General features: G+C 56.0%; 1 protein-coding gene across 4 annotated transcripts; it reads right to left on the bottom strand.

Moving 5' to 3' along the window:
- Nucleotides 1-598: 598 nt before the first annotated feature.
- Nucleotides 599-19,949, bottom strand: SERINC2 (serine incorporator 2). Of its 4 annotated transcripts, none has more exons than XM_045898235.3 (11): nucleotides 19,818-19,929; nucleotides 17,094-17,234; nucleotides 10,218-10,379; nucleotides 9,222-9,412; nucleotides 8,697-8,776; nucleotides 7,871-8,008; nucleotides 6,971-7,140; nucleotides 5,163-5,253; nucleotides 4,713-4,854; nucleotides 2,110-2,325; nucleotides 599-1,191 (listed from the first exon to the last, which is right to left on the bottom strand). In XM_045898235.3, exons 3-11 carry the CDS (start codon nucleotides 10,251-10,253, stop codon nucleotides 1,056-1,058), a joined length of 1,200 nt encoding a protein of 399 aa, XP_045754191.1. In that variant the 5' UTR covers nucleotides 10,254-10,379; nucleotides 17,094-17,234; nucleotides 19,818-19,929; the 3' UTR covers nucleotides 599-1,055. The 4 variants fall into 4 exon arrangements, with proteins under 4 accessions (XP_045754191.1, XP_045754190.1, XP_045754188.1 ...); XM_045898234.3 differs by lacking the exon at nucleotides 17,094-17,234 and adding an exon at nucleotides 13,896-14,107 and having other exon boundaries at nucleotides 19,818-19,912; XM_045898232.3 differs by lacking the exon at nucleotides 17,094-17,234 and having other exon boundaries at nucleotides 19,818-19,949.
- Between the last annotated feature and the right edge of the window lie 3,239 nt (nucleotides 19,950-23,188).

Genomic DNA, 23,188 nt, shown 5'->3' on the forward strand with positions numbered 1-23,188 from the left:
TGGGAACCGATGGTGTGTATCGAGCACCTGCCGCGCACTTCACATCAGCTGCTTCATCCATGCCTCACAACAGCTTGGGAGTGGGGGGGGGGGGGGCGTCCCCCGGCTGATGGATGAGCAGCCAGGGCCAGAGGGGAAGGACTTGCCTGGAGCCCCACACAAGCCCCACGACTTCCAAGATTCACCAGATCCAGGCCCGCTCGGCTGACTCAAGCGCGTGCTCTTCCCCACCATGCCCTGAGTCTGGGGATGGGTCAGATTCTTCTCTGCATGTGACAAGGACTATGGCTACGGCGGGAAGGAGATGGCCCCCTCAGCCACCCCGCACAAACTCTCCTCTCCACCCTGACTCTGGCCTCACCGTCCCTTGTGTGGACACTGCTTCAGTGCCCTTCCTGGCCCCCAGACTGCCTTTATCCAAAGCCCCTCCTTCCCCTAGAGCCTCCCCTGCCTCTGCTCCAAGGCTCTCCATGCCCTACAGAACAGAGCCCAGGTCCCTCATCTGGCCTCCTCCGCCCTGACCTTGTTTCCGCCCCCACACTGGCCCCAGACAGCATGGGGGCCGCACCCAGGGTGGGGGGCACAGAACATGGGCAGGTACATACACTGGCCGCTTTATTGCGCAAAGTCACGGAGACTCAGTAAGGCACAGAGTCCAGAAAGGAGGTGGCATGCCCTGGGGGACGTGGTCGGCACGACCCAGGCCTCAGTGCTGGGCACCCCATCCTGGGGAGTGCTCCCACTCTCTTGAGTGGCTCTGAGTGCTTCTCTCTTTCAGGTCCCTCTCCCAGGGAGCCTAAGAATAAGGGGCCCTTCTTTCCCAAGAGGGTGAGTGCAGGGGATGGGGACCAAGGGTAAGGAAGAGGCAGCTCTGTGGTCTGGAGGGAGCGGGAAGGTAGGGCTCAGGCTTGGGCCTGAGGCTCCCCCTCCCTGAAGGCACTAAGAACAGGGGGCCCAGCTCAGGGGCAAGTCCTGGAGGTGGGTAGGGGTAGGGGCTCAGTGGGCTGACTCACTGAGCCCCGAGGCACCAGGTGGGCAGGCTGCAGGGGGCTGCCTCAGCTGAAGTCGCGGTTTGGCAGGAGGAGTGGGGCCACCAGGGTCCACAGGTAAAGGAGCAGCCCCGCCCAGCTGGCGCAGATCTTCACCCACACGGCGGTCCAGGTGCTGATCATCTTCCGGGTCTCGCCGGGTCTGGAACACAACGTCATCCCAGTGACCTCAGTTCTGGTCCTGCCCTTACCACCCAGTTGTGACCCCTGACTTCGACTCTGGCTCTCACTCTGTAACTCTAGCCGCCCATCTCTGATATTTTTGACACTTGGCCTTGGCTCTGTCTTTGACCCTAGATGTAGCTTTTGACTAATACCACAGATCTGACCCTGACCTCAATTTCAACACTGACCCCAGTCCTAGACTAATATTATAACCTGACTCCTGGTCCCTGCCTTTGGGACCCTGGAGCTCCCGACCTTAGTCTTGACCTCCAACCTTGACTCTGACCCTCAGTCTTGTAACTCCATCCCTGACCCCTGACCCCTGACCTTAGGACTGAGCTGATATCTTTGACCTTAATTCTGACCCTTGACCCTCTAACACCAGTCCTGACACCTGACCTTGTTACTCTGTTCTTAGTTCCTTGACCTGGCAACTTCAATCCTGGCTTTATGGCCTGCTAACCCCAATTTTAACCAAAAGAACCAAATCTGTGACTTTATATGGCCCCAGTCCCGTTGACCTCATGACTCCTATTCTTGACCCTGTGACTGATTCTAACCCCATACCCTAAATCCTAACCCTCCAGCCATGAATTCCCAACTCTGACCTTGTAACCCAAATCACCACTCCTGATCTGTAAGGTGCATCTGCCCTGCACAGGCCCAGCGTCACCTCCTGTGACCCCCACTTCTCAGGCTACTGGGCAGACTAAGGCACTGGCCCGGAAGCTGGCGCATGGCTGCGCAGGCTCTGCGGGGGGTCCTGGACAGACTCCTCTACGGCCAAGCCTGAAACAGGCATCAGGAGAAACCCGGGGTGGAGGGGCGAGGAGATGGGCGGCCTCCACACCCCAGCACAGCGGATCCGGTCCATGCCCGGCCAGGCTGCACGCACCTGTACCAGCTGGTAAGCGTCATCATTATGTGCAGGGACGCAAGCACCAGGCAGAAGTGGAAGAAAGAGTAGCTGTAGGTGACAGCGTCCTGCTCGTTGTCAAAGGCCCGGCCCTGGCATTCCACCACCTGCCGCTGCTGCGTGACTTCCAGTGTGGACGGACACTCCTCCGTTTGCATCAGGCTGTTCACCTGCCGGTGGTCCGAGGAGCGCAGACTGCAGGGGAGGGAGGGGGAGGCGGGCAGGAAGCTCCAGGGGGCCTCACGAGCCACGGCTTTGGTCATAACGATGGGCACCATGGTTCCAGAACCTCGGGGCCTGGTGACCTGGTGGTTAGGCTCTGGGCCCACCCACTTACCGCTTTGACTCCGAACTCCACCCCCACCTCCTATGTGGCCTTAGGCAAGACACTGAACCTCTCTGAGCCTCTGTAAAATTGGGGGTTATAGTACCTCCCTTGCGGAGTTGCCAGGAGGACTAATACTGTGAAGCCCCCAGCACTGTGCCTGGCACAGAGTATAAACTAGAGAAACAGGCGCTGTTATTCAGGTTGTCCATCTGCCAATCCCGTAAATATGGACTGCGTACCTAGTACTTCAAAGGACCATACCAGGGATGGCATTCATTGATAATATTAATAATTAAGAATACTCATTTGCCATTAAGTTTGTTTTCCTTCTGTTAGGTGAGTAGTTTTACCAATGACGTCCCCTTTCTTCATGTTTATTATAAAAAAAATACTAACAGCAATGATTTTTTGGTCATTTCTGTAATGAGGTCTTGATGTTTTTAACAGTATTTAATAGTGTGAGACACATAGGCAATTTTGAAAATCCAAGTCGCATTTGGGAAAAAAGTGACACAGAAGGAGATCTGGACCCCAGCCCCACCCCATCAAGCTGAGAAGTCACTCGCTGAGCTTCTGCTGACCCCAATCATCATCAAACATCATGCTGATATCTAATGTTTGGGATCCCGGGTCCTGGTGACCCACAGCTAGGCACGACGCCCATCCTCAGGGGTCCCTGCCCTTGTGGCTGCTTGTGCTTCTTTGCTTCCTGGGTTTTAAGAACTGTGCTAAGAGGGTGCCTGGGTGGCTCAGTCGGTTAGGTGTCCGACTCTTGGTTTCGACTCGGGGCATGATCTCAGGGTTGTGGGATCGAGCCCTGTGTCTGGCTCTGTGCTCAGCAGGGCGCCTGCCTGAGATTCTCTCTCTCCCTCTCCCTCTGCCCCTCCTCCGCTCTCTCTCTCTCTCTCTCAAATAAGTAAAACTTAAAAAAAAAAAAGAAAGAAAGAAAAGCACTGGACTAAGAACAGACAGGCCCCGGGCTCTCAGAGGCTCTGCCCCGTGACCACAGGCCGGGGGGGTGAGCGTCTGGGGAGCAGGACGAGGTGCCGCTCTGAGCCTGGGTGCTGTGTGCATGGCCTCAGACAGGTGGCTACCCCTCCCAAACCTCCCGTCTCCTTATCTGCACCATGGAGGTGATCTGGGCCTTTCCAGGTTGAAAAAGGGATCAAGTGAGGCAACAAAGAGTGACCTGCCCAGGCTTTGAAAAAGGTCAAAACAAAATGTGAAACAGCCTCCGAATGTTCCGAGACAGCTGTGCGGCTCTGAAGAAACCAGGCCCTGCCCAGGATGGACGAGTCGGGGAGGGCAGAGGAGCCTGGCAGAGCCTCCTCCGGGCCGCCCTGCGGAGCCAAGAGGAGCGGCACTGGGAGCGATGCTGGGCCCTGCGGAGTCAGTCATGAGTCCGCCAGACTTGCTGTACACGGCGGTCACCCTCAGCATCACCATCTGGTGACTTTACACAACAGCCAGTCCCTGCCACCCAGCTGTGCAAACGTTCACAGTTACTTGCAATTAAAGCAAACACTTGTCTGGCGCTGCCTACTCGCCAAGTTCCTTTCTAAGAGGCTTATTCATACTAACTCCTCCAACACCCCTCCACGATCCTGTGAAGTAGCTACTATTTTCATCCTTGTTTGACAGCTAAGCAAACCAAGGCACAGAAAGGTGTAGCGACCTGCCCCAGATCGCACTGCCGCTAAGGGGCGCTGCAATGTTCAAACACAGGCGGTTCGGCTCCAGAGTCCACACCGAGAAGCACTTGCTAAGAGGCCCCTTTAAAAAAAAACTGTTACGTGATCTTCAGTCTGAGCTGCCCTCTCCTAGGTGACAGTGTGGGGTCCCCACCACCCCAGGCATTAGAGGCTACCATCCTCCACCATCACGAAAGCTCAGAAAGGTGAAGCCACTTACCCCGAGACCACACAGCAGGTGAGCGACAGAGCCCACGCCTGCCCGCCCCAGTCCAGGCTTCTTCCCTGCCCCCACAGATGCCTGCACCCTACTGAGCTGGGCACGCGCCAGCCCGATGTGCAAGAAGGGGCCCCTGGCCAGGAGGCAGCGTCCAACCATGCCCCTGCTGCCCAGTCACGCTGTGCCCTCAGAGGGACTCCGTTTTGCACCAGCACAGGGCTGGACCTGCGCTTGCTAAGGGCGCCTTCCCGCTTGGTGTCTGGGCTCCCACATCCTCCCCTCACTCGCACCTTCAGGCCCCCAGTCATGATGCCTCCCCAGAAGCCAGATGCCCCCCCCATACCCGATGAAGACGGTGCACAGGATAAAGATGATGAGTCCCACGATGCTCGGTGCATCCCACCAGTGGGTCTCGTAGCCATCAGGGCCTGCCAGGATCGTCTCATTGCTGAAGCGGGTCAGCAGGTGGGGGTTGCATTTCTGGTCTAGACATGGGAGCAGTCACCCTCAGCCCTTGCAGGCCAGGCCTGAGGAAGGGCAGAGAGCCAACCCAAATGGACAGACAGACATACAACTGAGCATCCAAATCCCAGCAACAGACAGAACTTAGCAGACAAATGACAGAGAAAGAGCTCCAGGAACAGATAGGGCCCTCCCAGCTCCCTGAAGGACTAAGAGGGGGTACAAGCTGAGCTGAAATGTCCCTGTCACCTGTGAGGGTCCCCAGCCTGCCAGAAGGCCATGCTGACACAGGAATGAGCCCAGGCTTCCCCAAACCAGGGCCTGTACTCACCAGGGACACTGGACAGGGCCAGCCAGGTGACAAACATGGTGTAGAGCGTGATGACCGAGGCCTGCAGCAGACCCGAGTTGGGCTGGGCGTCCTGGAAGAGCAGTCCATCAGGAAGACCCCCGTCAGACCTGGGGGGCACCCCACCCGCACCTAGCCCACTCACACCCCACTGGGGGGGCCTCAGGAACCCCCACCACCCTAGAGCCATCCCACACCACACCCTTTGGGAGAACACAGCACCCGAGCCACCCGCCACCCACCACCCACCTCTCCCAAAGGTGGAGTCCTCATTCTTTCTCTTAACAAACTATCCCAGTTGCTCCCCTGCTGAGAACGCACCCAGGGTGGGATCCCTTCACATTCTGAATTAAAGCCCTCCCTGGTTTGGCCCTGCCTTCGTCTCCAACCGCCCACCCCCCCAGCAAGCTCCTCCCCTCCGACTGCACTCAGCTAAGCTGGCCTCCTCTCTGTCCACAGAACCCACCAAACTCTCTCCCACCTCAGGGCCTTTGCACTCGCTGTGCCCTCTCCCTGACACGGTCCTCCCCAACATCTCCACACAGCCAGCCTCTCGTTAGCATTCAGGCCTCAGCTCAAAGTTCTCAATGAGGCCCCAACACCCTGACCCCCGCAGCAGCCCCCGCTCCCCTCCCTGTTGGCCCACCCACCTTTTGCCCCCTCTCTTTTATTTCCCACGTAGCACGTATGATCCCAAATTATCTTCCTTGGCCTCGTCTCCTACCAGCTGTTCTTCCCCATCCTCACCACACACAGGCTTGGAAATAAGAATCCAAACTCTGATTAGGGGCACAGGCTCCAGGGCCAGTCTGCCAACTCCGCCCCCAGCGCGCCCCCGAGCCCCGCCCCCAGCCCCGCCCCCCCCCAAGCTGTGTGACCTCAGGCCGGTCTCTCTCCTCCTCTAAGCCTCCCTTTACTGGTCTGGAAAGTGGGGACGATGGCGGTGCCTGGACTACATGACGGGACAGTTGTCATCAACTAGCAGCTGCTGTTACTCTTCCCCTCTTCCTCACATCTGCACCCCCAACATCTCCAAGAAGGCCCGGTATACAGTAGGCGCTCTGGAAGTATTTGCTGAATGAATACTGATTACTGTGTGAGCTGGGACAGAGGCATCACCCTCTCTGGGCTTCAATTTTCTCACTGGGAAATAGAGGCTCAGACGAGAAGGGAGGTTCCCCACCTTTCTGCTAAAGACCCTCTAAGGCTCCCCAAGCTAACTGTGAAACCCCTGGTGGGCTGAGATCCCCAACCATGAGGCACTGCTGGGCTCATAGGGCTCTGAAGAGCACACGATGATCTGGGGAGCCCCACCCGTTACCCCCAGACGGTCTGAGACTGGAAACTGTGCAACTGCACCTCCCAACACCACTTATTGAGGGGTCTGGGAGTCGTCACTCAGTGGTCCTCCCTAATGGTCTCCCAATTTCCATAAAGACAACGATGATAACAACAGTTCATGTCTGATGGTTATCTATAGGCCAGGCCCTGTTCTCTGTGTTCACAAACTCTGTCTCAATCCTGCAAATATCTCCAAAGGGTAGGTATTACCCTCATTTCTACATGTGAGAAGAGAGAAGCACAGGGAGGGTGAGGCACTTTCCCAAAGACACCCAGCAAGTAGCCATGAAAGCTATGACTCTAACCCAGGGAGGCTGACTCAGGAGCCCACATTCTTAGCCCAAGCCTCTGGGACTGGCGGCCCTGCCCCAGGACCCTGAGGCTCCTACCAGAAGTCCCCCCACACCAAGGGGCCCGGCGTCAGGACGGGCAGGGACAAGCAGTCTCACCTGGACCTTGGGCAGGACGGCGACAATGGAGACACAGAAGCAGAGAGTGAGGTTGAGGCTGATGAAGACCTTGCCTTCATAGCAGGTGCCGGGCTGGGTGTAGTAGATGAACAGCAGTGTCACGGCCGCAATGGACAGTGTGTAGAAGAGGAGGGTGAAGAAGAAGAGGCCTGTGAAGGAGAGGTGGCAAGCGGCTGGGTGAGGAGGCATAGGGACCCCCCCTCGAGGGGGGCTTGTCGGGCAGCCCCCTGTGTGGGCCTCAGCTTCCTTGTCGGAGGAATGACATCAGGGTCTCCTGAATGTCTGTCACTTGCCAACTCCTGTGAGAGCTTTTGCCCCATCCTGACCTAAAAGGACTCACTTGCCATTAATAAGTTAACCATGGAAAGAAAGGCAGTGAATACAAAAGAGTCTTTCACAAAGTCCACTGGATGCACAGGGACCCGCTGAAGCCCTGCTCCCTCGTCAGAGAGATCAGCCACTTTTCAGGGGCGTGAAAACTAAACGGGCACCTAAGTGAGCCTTTCTCCTCGGTCAACTCAGAACTGAAAGGGAGCTGAGCAAGAACCTGCTCTGCCCCAGGGGCTTCAGGGACCCAGTGTCATTTGGTTTGGTCTGGGCTGGCTGTGCGTGGCCCGTCCTGCAGGAATCGCTGAACTAGACTCCACCAAGGTCTCTCCGTTCCGGCTCCCCTCTGACCTCCCCTGGAGTCACCCCAGAATCAGCCGCCCCTGCCCACACACACCCCCTTCCCTCCATCTGCCCAGGAGGGTTCAATTGCTGCCCTAGGGCAGGGGGCAGCTCCAGAAGCCCTGAGGCTTTCCTCTAGTTTCGGGGACCCCCTATGCTCAGGAAGCCCCAGTTGCGAGCAAGCACGGGGCCTCTGGCAACATCGCTCACCTGCATACCAGGCCCGGGAGTCACACTCCTCAGCCTTGCCCAGCCACCGCTGGTTCCAGGAGTGAGCGAAGTCGATGAGCAGCACCAGCTGGATGAGGATGAAGAGGAAGGAGCCCACGACACCAAAGTAGAACCAGACTGCGTGGGGAGAGGGGAGAGGGAAGATGGGGGGAGGGGGCAAGGCGGTGGGGGAGCAGCCTGAGTGCCAGGCTCCCCGGGATTAATGCGGCAGGCACCCTCCCGCAGTCTCCCTCACATGCACATTTACTCATTCAACAGTCGTTTGTGGGCGCCTGGGTGGCTCAGTTGGTTAAGCGACTGCCTTCAGCTCAGGTCATGATCCTGGAGTCCCGGGATCGAGTCCCATGTCGGGCTCCCTGCTCAGCAGGGAGTCTGCCTCTCTCTCTGACCCTCCCCCCTCTCATGCTCTCTATCTCATTCTCTCTCTCAAATAAATAAATAAAATCCTTAAAAAACAAACAAACAAACAAAACAGTCGTTTGTGCCGTGCCCTGCAATGGTGACACAGAGAAGAAGCAGAGTCCCTGCCCTCAGGGAACCCCTAGCCATGTACAGAGAGGCAGCGTGGCAGGGTATGGGGCAGGGGTGAGGCAGCTTCCACCCACCTGTCCCCCACCCCACCGCCATATTGCCCAAAGGCCATGTGGCCAAGCACCAGAGTGCTGTCTCCTGGCCCGGGGGGGACCCAGCCAGCAGCCTGGGGTCTGTGTGCCAAGGCAAAGAGCAACCCCCACCAGTGCTCCTCCCTCTGGAGACCCCAGCTCCCTCCTGGTAGCCCCCCATCCTTCCCACCAAGGCCACCTACCGTTGGAGAAGGAGCCATCAGGGATATAGAATGCGCCCACGGTGATGCCCACGAGGATCAGGAACTTAAAGAACCAAAATCTATTGGGAGTGGGGAGAACAGAGCAGCGAGCTGAGTGGGGGGAGGGGACCAGGCCCGGCCCCCAGAACCCCTACCCCCAAAGAGCAGGTCCTGGGTACTGGGCAAGTGAAGAGGGGCTTTCTGATGGTCTGATGGGCACAGAAAGTCTGTCCCGGCCCTAGAAAAATCCCTGAGGGACAGAGGGAAGGACTAAGTCAGAGTGATGGTGGTCACCCAGTTTCTTGTCCCAACTGTGTCACTAAAGTGCTGTGTGGCCTTAGGCATGTTCTCACCCTTTCTGACTTTCATTTCTTCATCTGAGAAGTGGGAAGAACTAAATGAGCTGATCTCTGTGCTTCAGGGGCTCACGGTCTGGGGACAGGGCCTGGAGATGGCTGGAGACCGGCCGGGGGCAGAAAGCACGGTGCGCGTCCCGGCTGTAGGGGTGGTGGGGGGGGGCCTCACCCGTTCTGGACAGCAGCCCTGGGGTCCCGGCTGCTGCGCACGCAGATCATGAACAGGGTGAAGAGGAAGAAAAAGGCTGCCGTCGCAAAGCACATGCGGTAGACAGCACGGTGGCCGAGCAGGGAGCCACAGTCGATGTGGCCCTGAAGGATGATGGGGGTCCCGGCCCCCTCTTCACACACCCATGGCAGCTGTGGGGAGGCAAAGCAGCATGAAGGCCCCTCCACCCCCAGAACCCTGGGCCGACTCTGCCAAGGCTCCCTCCTTCCCCCCCCATCAGCACCCCCACCCAGCCCTGGGGCTGAAGTCCTGTGAGTGGCCCCAGGACAGATGGGGACACACGATCCAGTGACAGATCGTTCCTCTCTGCTTGTCTCCCTGCTGAAGCCCGTGCAGCCTCAGGACCGCATGGCACTGAGGGAGGCAGGACTGAGTGCTCCCCACCCACAACTTACACCAGAACCCCCGGGGACTCTGGGGGAAGGTGAGATTCCAGGGCCCCTCTCAGACAGAACCAGAGTCAGAGGTGGGGTCTGAGAATCTGCATTTCTAGCACACTCCCCAGGGCATTCATACCTTCACACACACTCGAATGTCAGAGCCACTGGCCTAAATGTGGCACTGGGTCTGGGCCAGGCTCTGAGATGCTGGGATGAAGGGAAGAGTGAGGACCCCAAACCTTAGTGCTCGAGCACTAAGGAGGGAAAAGCATGCCCCGGGGGCCAGTGTCCAGGGGTGGAAATGATGATCTGTAAGATTCTCCAAGGGGCCCATGGCTTATGAGAAACAGGAATTCCCCTGTGAGGTTCAAACTCGCCTCCCCACATGAAGAAAGGCCCCCATCACCAGCCCTGGATGGTGGGTGTCCCAGGACACTCCTGCCCTGCCTTCTCGATTAGCTGGGACCTCAAGCCGTGGGGGGGCGGAGGGGACCCCGGCCTGGAGCAACTGTCCCGCGGGCTGCCCCACTCGCCCGCCTGCCCCGGGACCCCTCACCTTGTGGAGCTGACTCTCCACGCTGGGGCTCAGCATGATGATGGACACCAACACCCCCAGGAAGAGGAAGGCCGTGAAGCTGAGGCGGGTGACGGTGGAGTTGGGGCTGGAGGGGCAGCAGCCGCACAGGATGCAGGGGGCAGAGCCGCAGAGGCAGGACACCTGGGAAGGGCAGGACGGTACCCAACTCCCTGCCTCCTCTCCCCTCCCCACCCGAGCAGGAGCACCCGCCACCTGCCCATCCGTGTCTCCAAAGCTCTGCCAAGCCTGCCCTCCCTGGGCCTCAGACATTATCCCATCGCGGTTCAAGCCCCAAAGGGCACTGAGGAAACCAAGCTCCGAAAAGGTTGGGTCACGCGGTTTCTTACGTAGGGGGAGGCAGAGTGGTGATAGATGATAGATAGATAGATAGATAGATAGATAGATAGATAGATAGATAGATAGATGATAGATAGAGATAGATAGATAGATAGATAGATAGATAGATAGATAGATAGATAGATAGATAGAGATCGATCCAGAACACCAGCTCCAACACGGATAAGCTGTGTGGCCCTATACAACTCACTCAACCTCTCTGAACCTCAGCTTCCTCTTCCATAAGATGGGAATCATAATGGTACCTACTTTCACAGGCATTTTAAATTGTAATGCGCTCCGGCTTCCTTTTCCACCGCCTGGTTTAGCTTTTCTCCATAGGACTTGCGATCCCTGCCTGGCTTTCTCTTTTACTCATGTTTGTCCGCTTGCCACTTGCAGCGTGTAAGCTCCGCCAGGGCCGGGGGTTTTGTTCACTGTGGTAGACCCACAAATCGGAACGGTGCTTGGCTCACAGTTGGAGCCCAGTGACTATTGATTGAACAAATGCAAAGTGTCTGGCATAGTCTCAGACCCATGTTAAGACCGCAAGAAACAGGGGCGCCTGGGTGGCTCAGTTGGTTAAGCGACTGCCTTCGGCTCAGGTCATGATCCTGGAGTCCCGGGATCGAGTCCCGCATCGGGCTCCCTGCTCGGCAGGGAGTCTGCTTCTCCCTCTGACCCTCCTCCCTCTCATTCTCTCTGTCTCAAATAAATAAATAAAATCTTTAAAAAAAAAAAAAAAAGACCGCAAGAAACAGCTAGCACGGGATAAACATCTGCTGAATGAATGGAATGCAGAATTGTGAGTGGCTTGATTTCCTGCTCTGGGGCTGGCCCTGTCCTGGACACCAGTGGCCGTCTCCCCCTCTCCCTCTCCTGGCCCCTCTGCCCAAGCTGGCACCAGCCCTCCCTGGGGCTGGCTGAAATCACGTGGGGGCTGGTGGATGCCACTCTATTCACAGCTGGTATCCCGAAAGACGACTGACCCCTCGGGGTACCGGGCCTACATCCAGATACATCTGATCACCAGTTTATCTCCCCTGTGACCGCCCCATCTCTTCACCCAGGTATTTAAGAGTCAAGAGCGAGAAAGATACCAGTTCTGCCCTCCTGCAAGAAAGACACTCAACAATCATTCCACCTGTCGTGGTCGTCGCTGCTCTGAGAGTCACTGATGGGGGCCTACCCCCGGGGATGGAGGGTCCCTTCCCTAATGAAGTGACATTTAAGCTGAGCTGAAGAATGAGGAGGCTCTCTCCCGACCAGGGGGAAGAAAGAGTGTTCCAGACAGAGGGAACAGAGGTGGAGGCAGCTCTGGGGCAGGCAGGAGCTGGGCGATGGAGAAAGAGAAAGAGGCCCTTGGGGCCAAAGCTTCAAGAGCAGGTGGCGAGTGGGGGTGACGAGGTCAGCCAGGCTGGGGGGAGCCTGGTGGCCATGTGCAGAGCCCTGGGGTTGATCGTCTGAGCAGAGGGCACCCAGCGAGGGTCTGTAGCTGGGAGGGAAGGAACAGGCTTACACTGAAAGAGTGGCTCTGTGGAGGGCAGGCTGAAGGGGCCCCTTCCTCCTCAGAGACCTCGCACCCGACTTTCTGGGCTGGTCCCAAGGTGTGCACTCTGGTCCCAAGCTACACTCTGCTTGAGGTGTAGCTGCCCTCCCGTCTCCCCTTCCCTTCCTCCCAAGAGTGGAAACGCCCCTGGATACCCATCTCTCTCACCCACAAAGCAAGTACAACATGTTTGCTAAATGAAACGCCTGCAGAATGAATTTCCTTTCCATGGTCCAAATCATAACTGGTCTAGCAACTCCTGGTTACATCTTGCAGCCCTCACCCCAAGCCCCGCCTCCTACCCCTGGCTGCCTTTTGGGGATAAAGGGATAAGCAAATGCCAGAAACATATTTCATAAACCATAAAGAACATTCTGGCTATGAGACAGACTAGCTATTAGCCCCATTTTACAGACGAGGAACCTGAGATCAGAGAAGTTAAGAACGTGCCAGAGTCACCCAGCAAGTGGACGGCAGTGCTGAGATTCAAGAAGTAAGAGTGAGCGTCCGTTTGGAAGGTGCTCGGCCCCAGGCACCGTGGTAAGCCCCTTATCTACATGACACTCCCTATGCAGGGAGTGTGTTGTACCTCCCACTTACAGGCGGGGAAAATGACTTGGAGGGGTGACATGACCAAGGTCACAGAGCCAGTAAGCTGAGGAGCTGGGGTTCGAGCTCCTGTCCGCCTGTACTAGGGGCCCACTAGCTCATTGACGGCAGTCTTGCTTAATTTCAAAACACCCCAGGGATGGAAACAATCCCTCGGCTGCCAGAGAAAACCCACAGAGGCCCTCGAGCACTGATCTCAGGAACCGCGTGCTAAAGGGCCCGAGTCAGGGCCTGCCTCTGGCTCGTTACCACTTCAATCGGAGACATTTGAGACATGAGAAAAGCCACCCCACTGCACTCGGGGAGCCTGGCTTTTCAGTTCACCCTAATTCTTGGAGATCAAAAGCCCAGTGTTCCTGACATGGGAAACCTCGGGATTCCCAAGGACCGATAGCCAGAGAGACCAGGTGGTCAGGGAGAGAAAAACACACAGCAGCCCCCACCACCAGCTGCTGCTGGCGCATCCTTGGAATCTCTCGTGCGTTCTGACCCAGTCTCTCGACCCCCGGGGCATCGCTCCCACAAGAACCTCTTCCTGTAGCAGTACCAGCTCACAGGAGTAAGGGCGGACGCGTGTGGCGCTGCGCACACCCGGAAAGTACTAGGGGGAAGCTTAAAATAACGAAATGCCCATCCATACATCGTGGGCCTCCCCTATGAGGGATCTCCGCTGAATGCAGCAGATGTGTAGGTAATACTTAAAGGGGTACACATAACTAAGTATAATTAAATATAAATTCTACCTCGATAAAGCTGATTTTATTACTAAAAGAGAAAAAATTTTAAATTAAAACGAAAAACCAAAATAGGCACAAAGCTTTAGGTTTTATGAGCTTATTAGAATCTCAAGAGACTGCAAATAACCTACAAGTCCTGCGCCAGGGGCCCGTGGTGGTCCATTTACTCCGTGGAATGTTACAGGCGCAGGAAAGCAAAAAGTCCCCAGGCTGCCGGGCAACATGGGCTAACATTAATGGCGCAAGGTGAAAAGCCAAGGCAGACATAACATCGCTCCTGGGCTAAGATTACACCCCTGCCCCCAAATGCACTCAGGCCAGCGGCAGCAACAGAGAGGCCCCAAGCCACTGGGTGCGTGTTGAGCAGCAAAACGCAGCCAGGTTCTTGGAATGGGGAGTCAGATCTTAGAAAGCCCTGGGTCTTACGATTTTCAGGCTGCATGGCTCCTTGGCATTCAACTGGTCCAGCCTCTCTCTAATGAAGAATCACCCGGAAGGCAGCCTCCACTGCTTACACACTGCCAAAGACCAGGAGCTCACGACCGCCTGAGGCAAGCTGGACTGCTCTGGAACCATGTGCGGTTTGGCATGGTGGGAACAGGCTGTCCCCAGTCATCCACACTCTCTCCTGGTTGCCCCTAAAGCCAGGGACGTGGGTTCTCAGGACCATTCCTAGGGCACCGGGCAGGCGGGGAGGCAGCTAGGGTTGGGGCCACAGTTTCAAGTTGATTTGTTTAAAATAAACTGACTTGGGGAGCCTGGGTGTCTCAGTTGGTTAAGCGTCTGCCTTCGGCTCAGGTCATGATCCTGGGTCTGTGTCGGGCTCCCTGCTCAGTGGGGAGTCTGCTTCTCCCTCTCCCTCTGGTGTGTGCATGTGCTCTCTCTCTCTCTCAAACAAATCAAATAAATATTTTTTTTAAAGATTTTTATTTATTTATTTATTTATTTATTTATTTATTTATTTATTTATTTATGTGAGAGAGCGAGAATGAGAGAGAGAGAGAGAGAGAGCACATGAGAGGGGGGAGGGTCAGAGGGAGAAGCAGACCCCCTGCTTAGCAGGGACCCGATGCGGGACTCGATCCCGGGACTCCAGGATCATGACCTGAGCCGAAGGCAGTCGCTTAACCAACTGAGCCACCCAGGCGCCCCTAAATAAAATAAATCTTAAAAAAAATAAAAATAAAATAAACTGACCCTCCACTTCTGGGTATTAGTCAAAAGCAAGGACTCAAACAGATATCTGCACACCCATGTTTATAACAGCATTATTCACAATAGTCAAAAAGTAGAAGCAGCCCGCGTGTCCATAGACTGATGAATGACTAAACGCAATGTGGGATATACATACAAGGGAATATTATTGAGCCTTAAAAAGGAAGGACATTCTGACACCTGCTACAACACAGATGAACCTTGGGGACATTGTAGCAAATAAAATAAACCAGACACCAAAGGACAAATGCCATTCGATTCCACTGATATGAGAACCTAGAGCAGTCAAACTCACAGAGACAGAAAGTAGACTGGGGATTCCCAGGGGCTGGGGGAGAGGGGAGTGGAGAGTTATTATTGAATGGGTAGGGAGTTTCAATTTGGGGAGGATGAAAAAGCTCTGGAGATGGATGGTAGGGATGGTTGCCCCACAACTTGAATGTAGTTAACACCACTGAACCGCACGCTTAAAAATGGTTAAAATGGGACGCCTGGGTGGCTCAGTCGGTTAAGCGTCTGCCTTCAGCTCAGGTCATGTTCCCAGGGTCGTGGGATCGAGTCCCACATCGGGATCCCTGCTGAGCAGGGAGCCTGCTTCTCCCTCTCCCTCTGCCTGGAGCTCCCCCTGCTTATGCTCTCTCTCTCTTCTCTCTCTCTGACAAATAAATAAAGTCTTAAAAATTTTTTAAAAATGGTTAAAATGGTCAGTTTTCTGTTATGTGGATGTTAACACAATCAGGAAAAAGGAGGGGGCCGTTTTCAAGGAAGAGTAAGAAGTCAGCCAGGTGACGAAGGGAAAGGTGTTCCTACAAAGGGAACAGCACGGGCAAAGCTGCAAGAAACACTGTCTCTTCGAGGCAGCTGTCAAGAGGAGGCAGAGGGATGATGCAAGCGATGGCCACAGTCCCTGCAGGCCACGCCAAGGAGTCTGCACTTTATCCTGAAGGCAGTGAGAAGCATCCCGCAAGAGAAGCAGAGCACCAGGTCTGCATTACCGAAAGACCGCTTTGGCCACAGATGCAAGACGGATGCAGGCGGAGATGCACCGTACCTCTGGGAAGAGGGAGAGCGAGCTAGGGGAACAGACTCCAAGGGAAAGAAGACAGAGCCTGGAGTTTTTCTTCTGTGTTTCAACCCACAGTATTTCCCCCTTCAGACGCTACTGTTCATTTGGGGTGATATCATTTTGATATCATAAAAATAGATAACCGTTTTCAATGTATATATATTTTTTTATATATGATATATATATATCATATATCATGAGATAAACTACAAACTCCTTGAAAACTAAAAAAAAAAATGTTACAATGGAAATTTTTTTCAAGATGTGATTTTTAAGTGATCTCTACACCCAGCGTGGGGCTCGAACTCACAACCCTGAGATCAAGAGTCACAGGCTCTACTGACTGAGCCAGCCAGGTGCCCCTATAATGGTAAATTTTTTTTTTTAAGATTTTATTTATTTGAGAGAGAGAGCACATGAGAGGGGGGAGGGTCAGAGGGAGATGCAGACCCCCTGCAGAGCAGGGAGCCCGATGCGGGACTCAATCCCGGGACTCCAGGATCACGACCTGAGCCGAAGGCAGTCGCTTAACCGACTGAGCCACCCAGGCGCCCTATAATGGTACATTTTTATGTGACATACATTTTGCCACAATTAGACAAAACGCTGGTCCCAGCAAGGATGGGGGGCACCCTGTAGGCTTCGTGAACAGCCCGAGACACCCCGGGGCTAGAGGACGCACAGCAGGTAAGAGGTCAGCCCCCAGACTACTCGGGGCACGCGTACATCCCCGTGCAGCGCTAAGAAGAGAGGGCCTAGTCTTGGTGCTGCCACCAACTTGTAGGATGACCTTGGACAGGTCCCTTTCCCCGCCGTGGGACTCAGTTTCCTCAGCCATAAAATGGGTTCCCAGGCAGGACGGTGAAGTGGCTCAGAGCCCAGGCTCTACAGACAGTCCCAGTGTCCCCGGCTCCACCACCTTCTCAAATGTGGTCTTGAGCACTTTCCCACTCCAGGGTGCTTAGAATGGCCGCGGCCGGTCAGCTTCGTGCTAAGTATGTCGGCATGCTCCTCTCAGTCCCACTCAATCCTCCCAACGTGCTGAGAGACAGACACCACTGCTCTCTCCACTTCCTTACTCCCTCCACCCCAGAGAGAGGGACAAAGGGACTGCCCGAAGTCACAAGGCCGGGGGAGAGGCCACGCCAGGATCTGAGTCCCATCCTCCGACCCGTGCACGCTCCCTCGCATGTAGAGGATAGAGAATTAGATTCAATGGCATGCAGATATTAGACAAGGCTTCCCTAGATATTTGCTCACCGTCCAGCCCACCAAGTACTGGCTGGCCTGGTGACTCCCATCCCATCGTGGGCCCATCTTATCTCCTCTGAGCCAGGACTCACCCTCGGTCCAATACAAATGCCGACCAAAAGGCATGATGGGCAGATGCAAATGTGTCATGGCTGGAGGTCTTCTTCGTGGATCCACAGACTCCAGAATGTTCCCCCAAAGATGCCCAGGAGCCCCCTATTAGAACTTTCCTCCTGTGGAGCAAATCTCCATTGAATCAGGTTGTTTTGGGTTTGCTGTTTGTTTTTTTTTAAGTAGGTTCCACGCTGGGCATGGAGCCCAATGCGGGGCTTGAACTCACAACCCTGAAATGAAGACCTGAGTTGAGATCAAGAGTCGGACACTTAATCCACTGAGCCACCCAGGCGCCCCGGAAATAGGTTGTTATCGGTGTCCAGTAAGACCCAACTGCACCACTGAATACTGTGTGGCTGTGGGGAGACCACCTTCCCTCTCTGATCCAGTTTTGTCACCTGTGAAATGGAAATCATGTTAACTGCCTCACTGCGGTCCTAGTTGGATTGGATGAGAAGACACACAGCGAGTGCTCACTGCAGTGCTGGCTTGTACCACCCCTGGACAGCGCTGGGCCCTGAGTGAGGACGCAGTGATGGGGGCTGCTCTTGGTATCATTATCTGAAACAGGATGACCATGTCACAGGGCTCGAGGGAGAACCAACAAGACAGCACAGTGAGGGGCTCAGCACAGCGCCTGGCTTGTGGTAGGAGCTCAGTAAATGTCAGAGGTCAGAAACCCAGGGGGAGGCCACTAAAAGGAAGGACAGGTCCCCTGCCGACATTAAATACTCAGTAAGTGGACCAGCCCTGTCCCTCAGACACCCGGGATGGGAAGGGAGGGAAGGTGTGGGCAGAAGCCTGGACCAGGAATCAGATTTTAATCTTGACTGTCCAGGCCCCCATCCGTTCTCTGTGCAGCCTCTGGGAAGTCGGCTAACCTCTCTGAGCCGCAGTCTGTTGAGGGTTTGAGCAAGCCTTTCAGGTGCCTTCTGGTCTCAGCATTTGTAAGATTCCATGACTCAGCGGCCGGCTTGGGCTCCAGAAGGAATTCCCCACCCACCTTTCCAAGAAGATAACAACAATAGCGCCACTCACTGTCGCCAGGAAGTAGGTGGGGCACTTTTCGATTTTCCTCAAATAACGAACCATGAAGGTGGCAGTTGGGGAGGCAGAGGCACAGGGGATTGGCAGGTCACCTCTCAACACGGGCCACTCCCAGGCCAGCCCGGCCAAATGGAAATCTAGTCAACTTCAAGGAAGCGCTCCCTCCCCTACCAGGAAGCAAACCCTTCTTGGCCAGAGACCCAGCCCAAACCTAGAATTCACTGGGCAGGGGGCAGAAAGGGATCTCAGAGACCAGTTCTTGATTCCTCTGGGCGCGTGTCCACACACGCACACACACACTTCACAGGTGGTAAATGGAGGCTCAGAGAGGACAAGAGACTGTCCAGGGACCCACTCTACAGCCTCTGTGTGCAGATACCATTCTCAGAAAATGGTTGTAAAGTAAATCTCTAGATCCTTAAGCTCGCCACCCCACACCCCATCCTAACACACACACACAAATCAGGGACAAAGGAAAGCAAGTCCTGAGATTCAGCAGCCACCAGACCCCCCTCTTCCTCTCTGCTTCTCTTTGTGTAGGGCAGAGGGGGAGGGAGCTGCCTGAATGAACCTCGGATTTAATGAGGGGAAGAGGGAAAGGAGAGGGGGCTGGGAAAAGGGAAAGGAAAAGGGGCCTCCCAGCCGGGTCGGGCTGAAGCTCCTCCCCTTTGCTGGCTGCAACCCCAGAGCAGAGTATGGCTGCCCCCGAGGTCCCCAAGCCCAGGCCCCCGAGCCCAGGCGACCAGGTACTGCCCCACGCCCAAAACACTCCGACCTTCCTCAGTTCCTGGGTCTTCCAACCCAGAGCGGGGCCCGGTGGCGGTTGGCAACCCAAACCGACCTCACTCAAGGGTGGCTTAGGAAGGCGGATGGGGGCTTCCTCCCCACCCCCATTTCAGGCTCCGGGGCCTAGAGGGGAAGGGTCTGGGGTTCGTTGGGGGAAGTGCCCAGGACTTAGTGTGAGCTAGTCTGAAAGAGTCAGAGACAAGGATGCAGAGAGACAGATTGGACGGTAGGACAGACGGACAGACACCCGTGAGACAGACAATGACTGATGGAGAAGCCACGGACGGACAAAGACCGTGGGATAAACGAACGGACAGAAACAGATGTCAAACAAATACAAATGGGCAAACTGAGGCAGGCGGGCAGGGAGACAGACTGACGGACAGATTGCCGGAGGGACAGAAAAAGACACACCGCACAGTGGGGCAGGGACCAGGCGGGCCACACAAAGAGTCAGAATATCCGAGAGAGACGACAGGCGCACGGCGAGGACGTCTCCAAGTTGGGCGAGGTGGGGCCGCAGCGCGCACCCCCATCCCGGGCTCTGGGCCTCAGTCTCCCCAGTCCCTGAGAGGGGCGCCTGCCCAAGGCCCGCCCCTCCCCCCGCCACCCCGGCGCGCCCCAACCCCTCCCCCGCGGTAACCCGAGCCCCGGACACCAGCTGTCCCCGGCGCCCGCGGGTCCGGAATGGGGGTGGGGGGACCGAGGGACGAGGGGACCCGAGGGGCGAGGTGGCGGGGTGCGGGCCCAGAAAGACAAGTTTGGAGAAAGGAAAAAGAAGAAACTATTTGGAGGAAGAAGACGGACAAAAGTGCGGGGCCGAAGAAGGAGCCGGCGGCGCGCGGGCGGGCGCGGGGGTCAGGACTCACGCAGCTGAGCACGGAGCAGGCCCCCAGGCAGGCCCCCATGGCGGCGGCACGCGGCGCCGGGCGCGGGGCGCGGGGCGCGGGCGGCGGGATCGCTGGGGCTCCGGGCGCCCGGTCCTAGCCCCGCCCCCGCCCCGCCCCGGTCGGGCCCCGCCCCCGCCCCCGCCCCGCCCCACCTGCCGAAGCCTCTCGCCGCTTTCCGCCGACGCTCGGAGCCTCCGGCGACTCACCTGGGCAGGTGCGCCCGGCAAGACGGGCAAGACGGGTGGGGAAAGTGGTGGGGCCCGGGACTCCCGCGGCCATGTGAGACGTGCAGCGCGACCCGACTCTGCCCCGGGTTCAAGTCCTGTTCCAAAGCGAGGGTTTGGAAATACCGAGACCTGGGTTCGAGTCCCAGGGAGGCCACAGTGTGACCTTACAACACTGTCCCCCCACAAGGGGCAGAAGCCAAGTGAGGGTCACCCCAAACTCCTCGGTGTAGAGCCTGCACCCAATACATAGGTGTTGAATGGTGCATGATCGGATAAAGAAACTTGGGCAAGTCACTTCACCTCTCTGAGCCTCAGTTTCCCCATCTGTAAAGTGAAGATACCCACCTCATGGGGCTGTTACAACACATAGTAGATACCTGAAAAATGTGAGCTCCTCGTCATCCCTGTTTCTCCTAAGACCCCAGCCTCACACTCTTTCAGCCCTCCTTCCCTCCATCCACCCCTTCTTCAAGCTCTACTTCTGTCTTGGACCACACGCTCTCCTGAGCCATTCCTGCTGGCTGGCTTATTGCTCCCCAGAGATGCCCAAACTCTGGCCCCCAGCTAAGGAGGTCAGAAGAGGTGGGTGGGTCACATTCCCAGCCAACCGCCCCGCAAGGGTAGGTGGAGGAGACCCAGAAGCAGGGCTCTGTAATTACTCTCAGTTTACCCTCCAGCCCTCTCCTTGCTCAACCCTAGACAGATAATGTTAGGGCAGGAAGTCTAAGTGCCTCACAGCTGGCCCTGGGGCCAGAGATCCGGCCTGACTGCCTCCTTGGGTGATTCATGGAGTGCCAGGCTATTAATCGTGCCCAGGACTGCTCCACAAACACATCCTAGAGCTTCCCTCCTCCCCGCTTTTGTCCACATGATGCCCTCCCTCTGGAAAGTCCTTTTTTTCTCCTTACCCCCCTTTCTGCCCTTGGAAGCCTCACTCATATCCCATATCTTCTCAGTGAAGAGAACCACCACTACCCCCAGACCTATCACCCTAAGAAGTAGACTCATTCCCCACTCCACCCAGTTTCCAGATCAGGAAACTGAGGCTCTAAGTAAAGTGATGTGCCACCCGTAAACCGAGTCCTGAAATCAACATTGGTTGTGATTATTGTGGTTGTTGTTATTGTTGCTCAAGACCACACAGGTCAGAAGGGCAGAGCTAGAAGACCACCTGGCCTGGCCTTGACCTTGGAATACAAGGCCTGTCCTTGACATCTCACTGCCTCTCTTGGAAAGCAGAGGGGACAATATCCTCTCTCTGTGCAAGAATAGGTGCGTCCTTCTCTAGTCCGAGACCTTCAGGAGACTGTGAGCCACGCAGGGACTGCCAGTGTCATGTCTGGCCGCCCCTCCCCTGACCGGGCCCAGCACCAGGCCCAGCAAACAGTAGGCGGTCAGTGCTTGCTGAATGAACACGTGTCTAACTTCCACCACAAGCTCAGTTTCCTCACATGGTTGTGACCGATGGTCTGATCCCAAAACAGCCCGTTCACAGTCCTCTTCTCCCCAGCAATCCTCGGTGTCTGGAATGCCACCAAGCAGTCTGAGGAGACCCTCCCCACAGCTGCCCACCCCGGGTCAGCATCTTTTGACAGTTATGCCCCAAGGGCCTGACTCTCCCTTCCCGAGCCTCTCCCTCACCCACGGCCTGATCCAGGAGAAAGCACCTAAGACCAAGACAAGCCACAGCTGAGACTCTTCTTCTGTCAGAGTTTCTATCGCCCTTGGCTATCCCGGGGGTCACTTCACCTCCCTCCCCTCCCCTGAAATGGGGATGCTTATCCTGCTTAACCTCCCAGAGCAGTTGTGAACATCGAGAAAGCATTCGAAGAAATAGGCAGTTGTCTGAAAGGAGGAAGGGATTAACAGGATTGCAAGTACCCAGCCCTATCTGGTTTTAGATTGCAATTTTCCAGTGCAGGGTGATGCCCTACCGTTGTCCTGGCCCCACCCCGCCCCAGATCCCCGAGACCTAAGTGAGCGGCCCTCGCGGCCCCCGTGGCACCCTACACGGAGGGGCCAACTGTGCTATGGATAACTCACTGGGCTGCCTTGTCCTGGTGACTCCTCTTCTCTCAGCCTCATGCTTCTCATCTGCAAAATGAAGACCATTGTTTTTGCTTGAGCTATCTCAGGGGGTTATTGAGAGAAGAAATGAGGACATAGGTAAGGAGGCTTCATTTCTTGTATCTTGTATCTTGTATCTTGTACCTGTCTCCCAGTCTTGAACCCCCTTCGTGGACCAGAGTCACTCCATCTCTCACACCTCCAGAGGCAAGATCATAGGCAGCAGCTTCGTGACCTTGGCAAGTCACCCAGCCTCTCTGAGCCTCACTGGAGGTTGAGATTCAGGATCATCGCAGTTCTTACAACTATATCATACCTTGTAAACTATACCCATTGAGAGAAATATGCAAGAGTCATATAGTCCATCCCTCTGTGCCCACCACCCAGCCCAGACAGGTGCTCAGCTCTCCAGATCCCAAAGGAAACAGCCTCTGGCTTCTTGGCCACTCACCCCAAGGGTTCTCCAATCTGATCTCACTGGGCCTCAGTTTTCAAATCTCAAAATAGCAATCATCCCCTGCTCAAGCCCCCCGTGGCCCCAGTGTTCCCCAGGCCAGTCTTGCCCCCTCTCCACTCACCATCCTCCCGTCCATGAGAACTCAGACGCACTCTGGCTTAGAGCCTCCTATCCACGGGGCCTCGCTCTCCACATTGGCCTCCACTTCCTGCTTCTGACCCATTTACAGAGTGCGGCTGAGGCTATCTCTTATGAATATGCATGTGGGATAATGAGGGCTTGGGGTTGGGGGAGGACGTGGGGAGAGGAGTTCACTAGGCGCCACCCACCTGCTCTCCCCATACACAGCCCCCCACCGAGGCTGCCCTCCCTCCCAAAGGGTGCACGGGAGTTCGGGGCAAAGACTGAAGTGACAGGGCGCCTGGGTGGCTCAGATGGTTAAGCGTCTGCCTTCGGCTCAGGTCATGATCCCAGGGTCCTGGGATCGAGTCCCACATCGGGCTCCCTGCTCCACGGGAAGCCTCCTTCTCCCTCTCCCACTCCTCCTGCTTGTGTTCCCTCTCTCACTGTGCCTCTCTCTCTGTCAAATAAATAAATAA

This window comes from Mirounga angustirostris, unplaced genomic scaffold (assembly GCF_029215605.1).
Source record: "Mirounga angustirostris isolate CCGP_5_RB_7025 unplaced genomic scaffold, mMirAng1.0.hap1 SCAF_4, whole genome shotgun sequence".
NCBI classification, from domain to species: domain Eukaryota; kingdom Metazoa; phylum Chordata; class Mammalia; order Carnivora; family Phocidae; genus Mirounga; species Mirounga angustirostris.

Excerpts from the sequence above, each read along its gene's own strand:
- SERINC2 (XM_045898232.3), bottom strand. The coding sequence starts at position 19,856 with ATGGGGGCCTGCCTGGGGGCCTGCTCCGTGCTCAGCTGC. Across the intron at positions 9,413-10,217 it reads TGGAGAGTCAGCTCCACAAG|CTGCCATGGGTGTGTGAAGA; the intron begins GTGAGGGGTCCC and ends GCCTCCCCACAG. Across the intron at positions 8,009-8,696 it reads TGATGGCTCCTTCTCCAACG|TCTGGTTCTACTTTGGTGTC; the intron begins GTAGGTGGCCTT and ends CTCCCCACGCAG.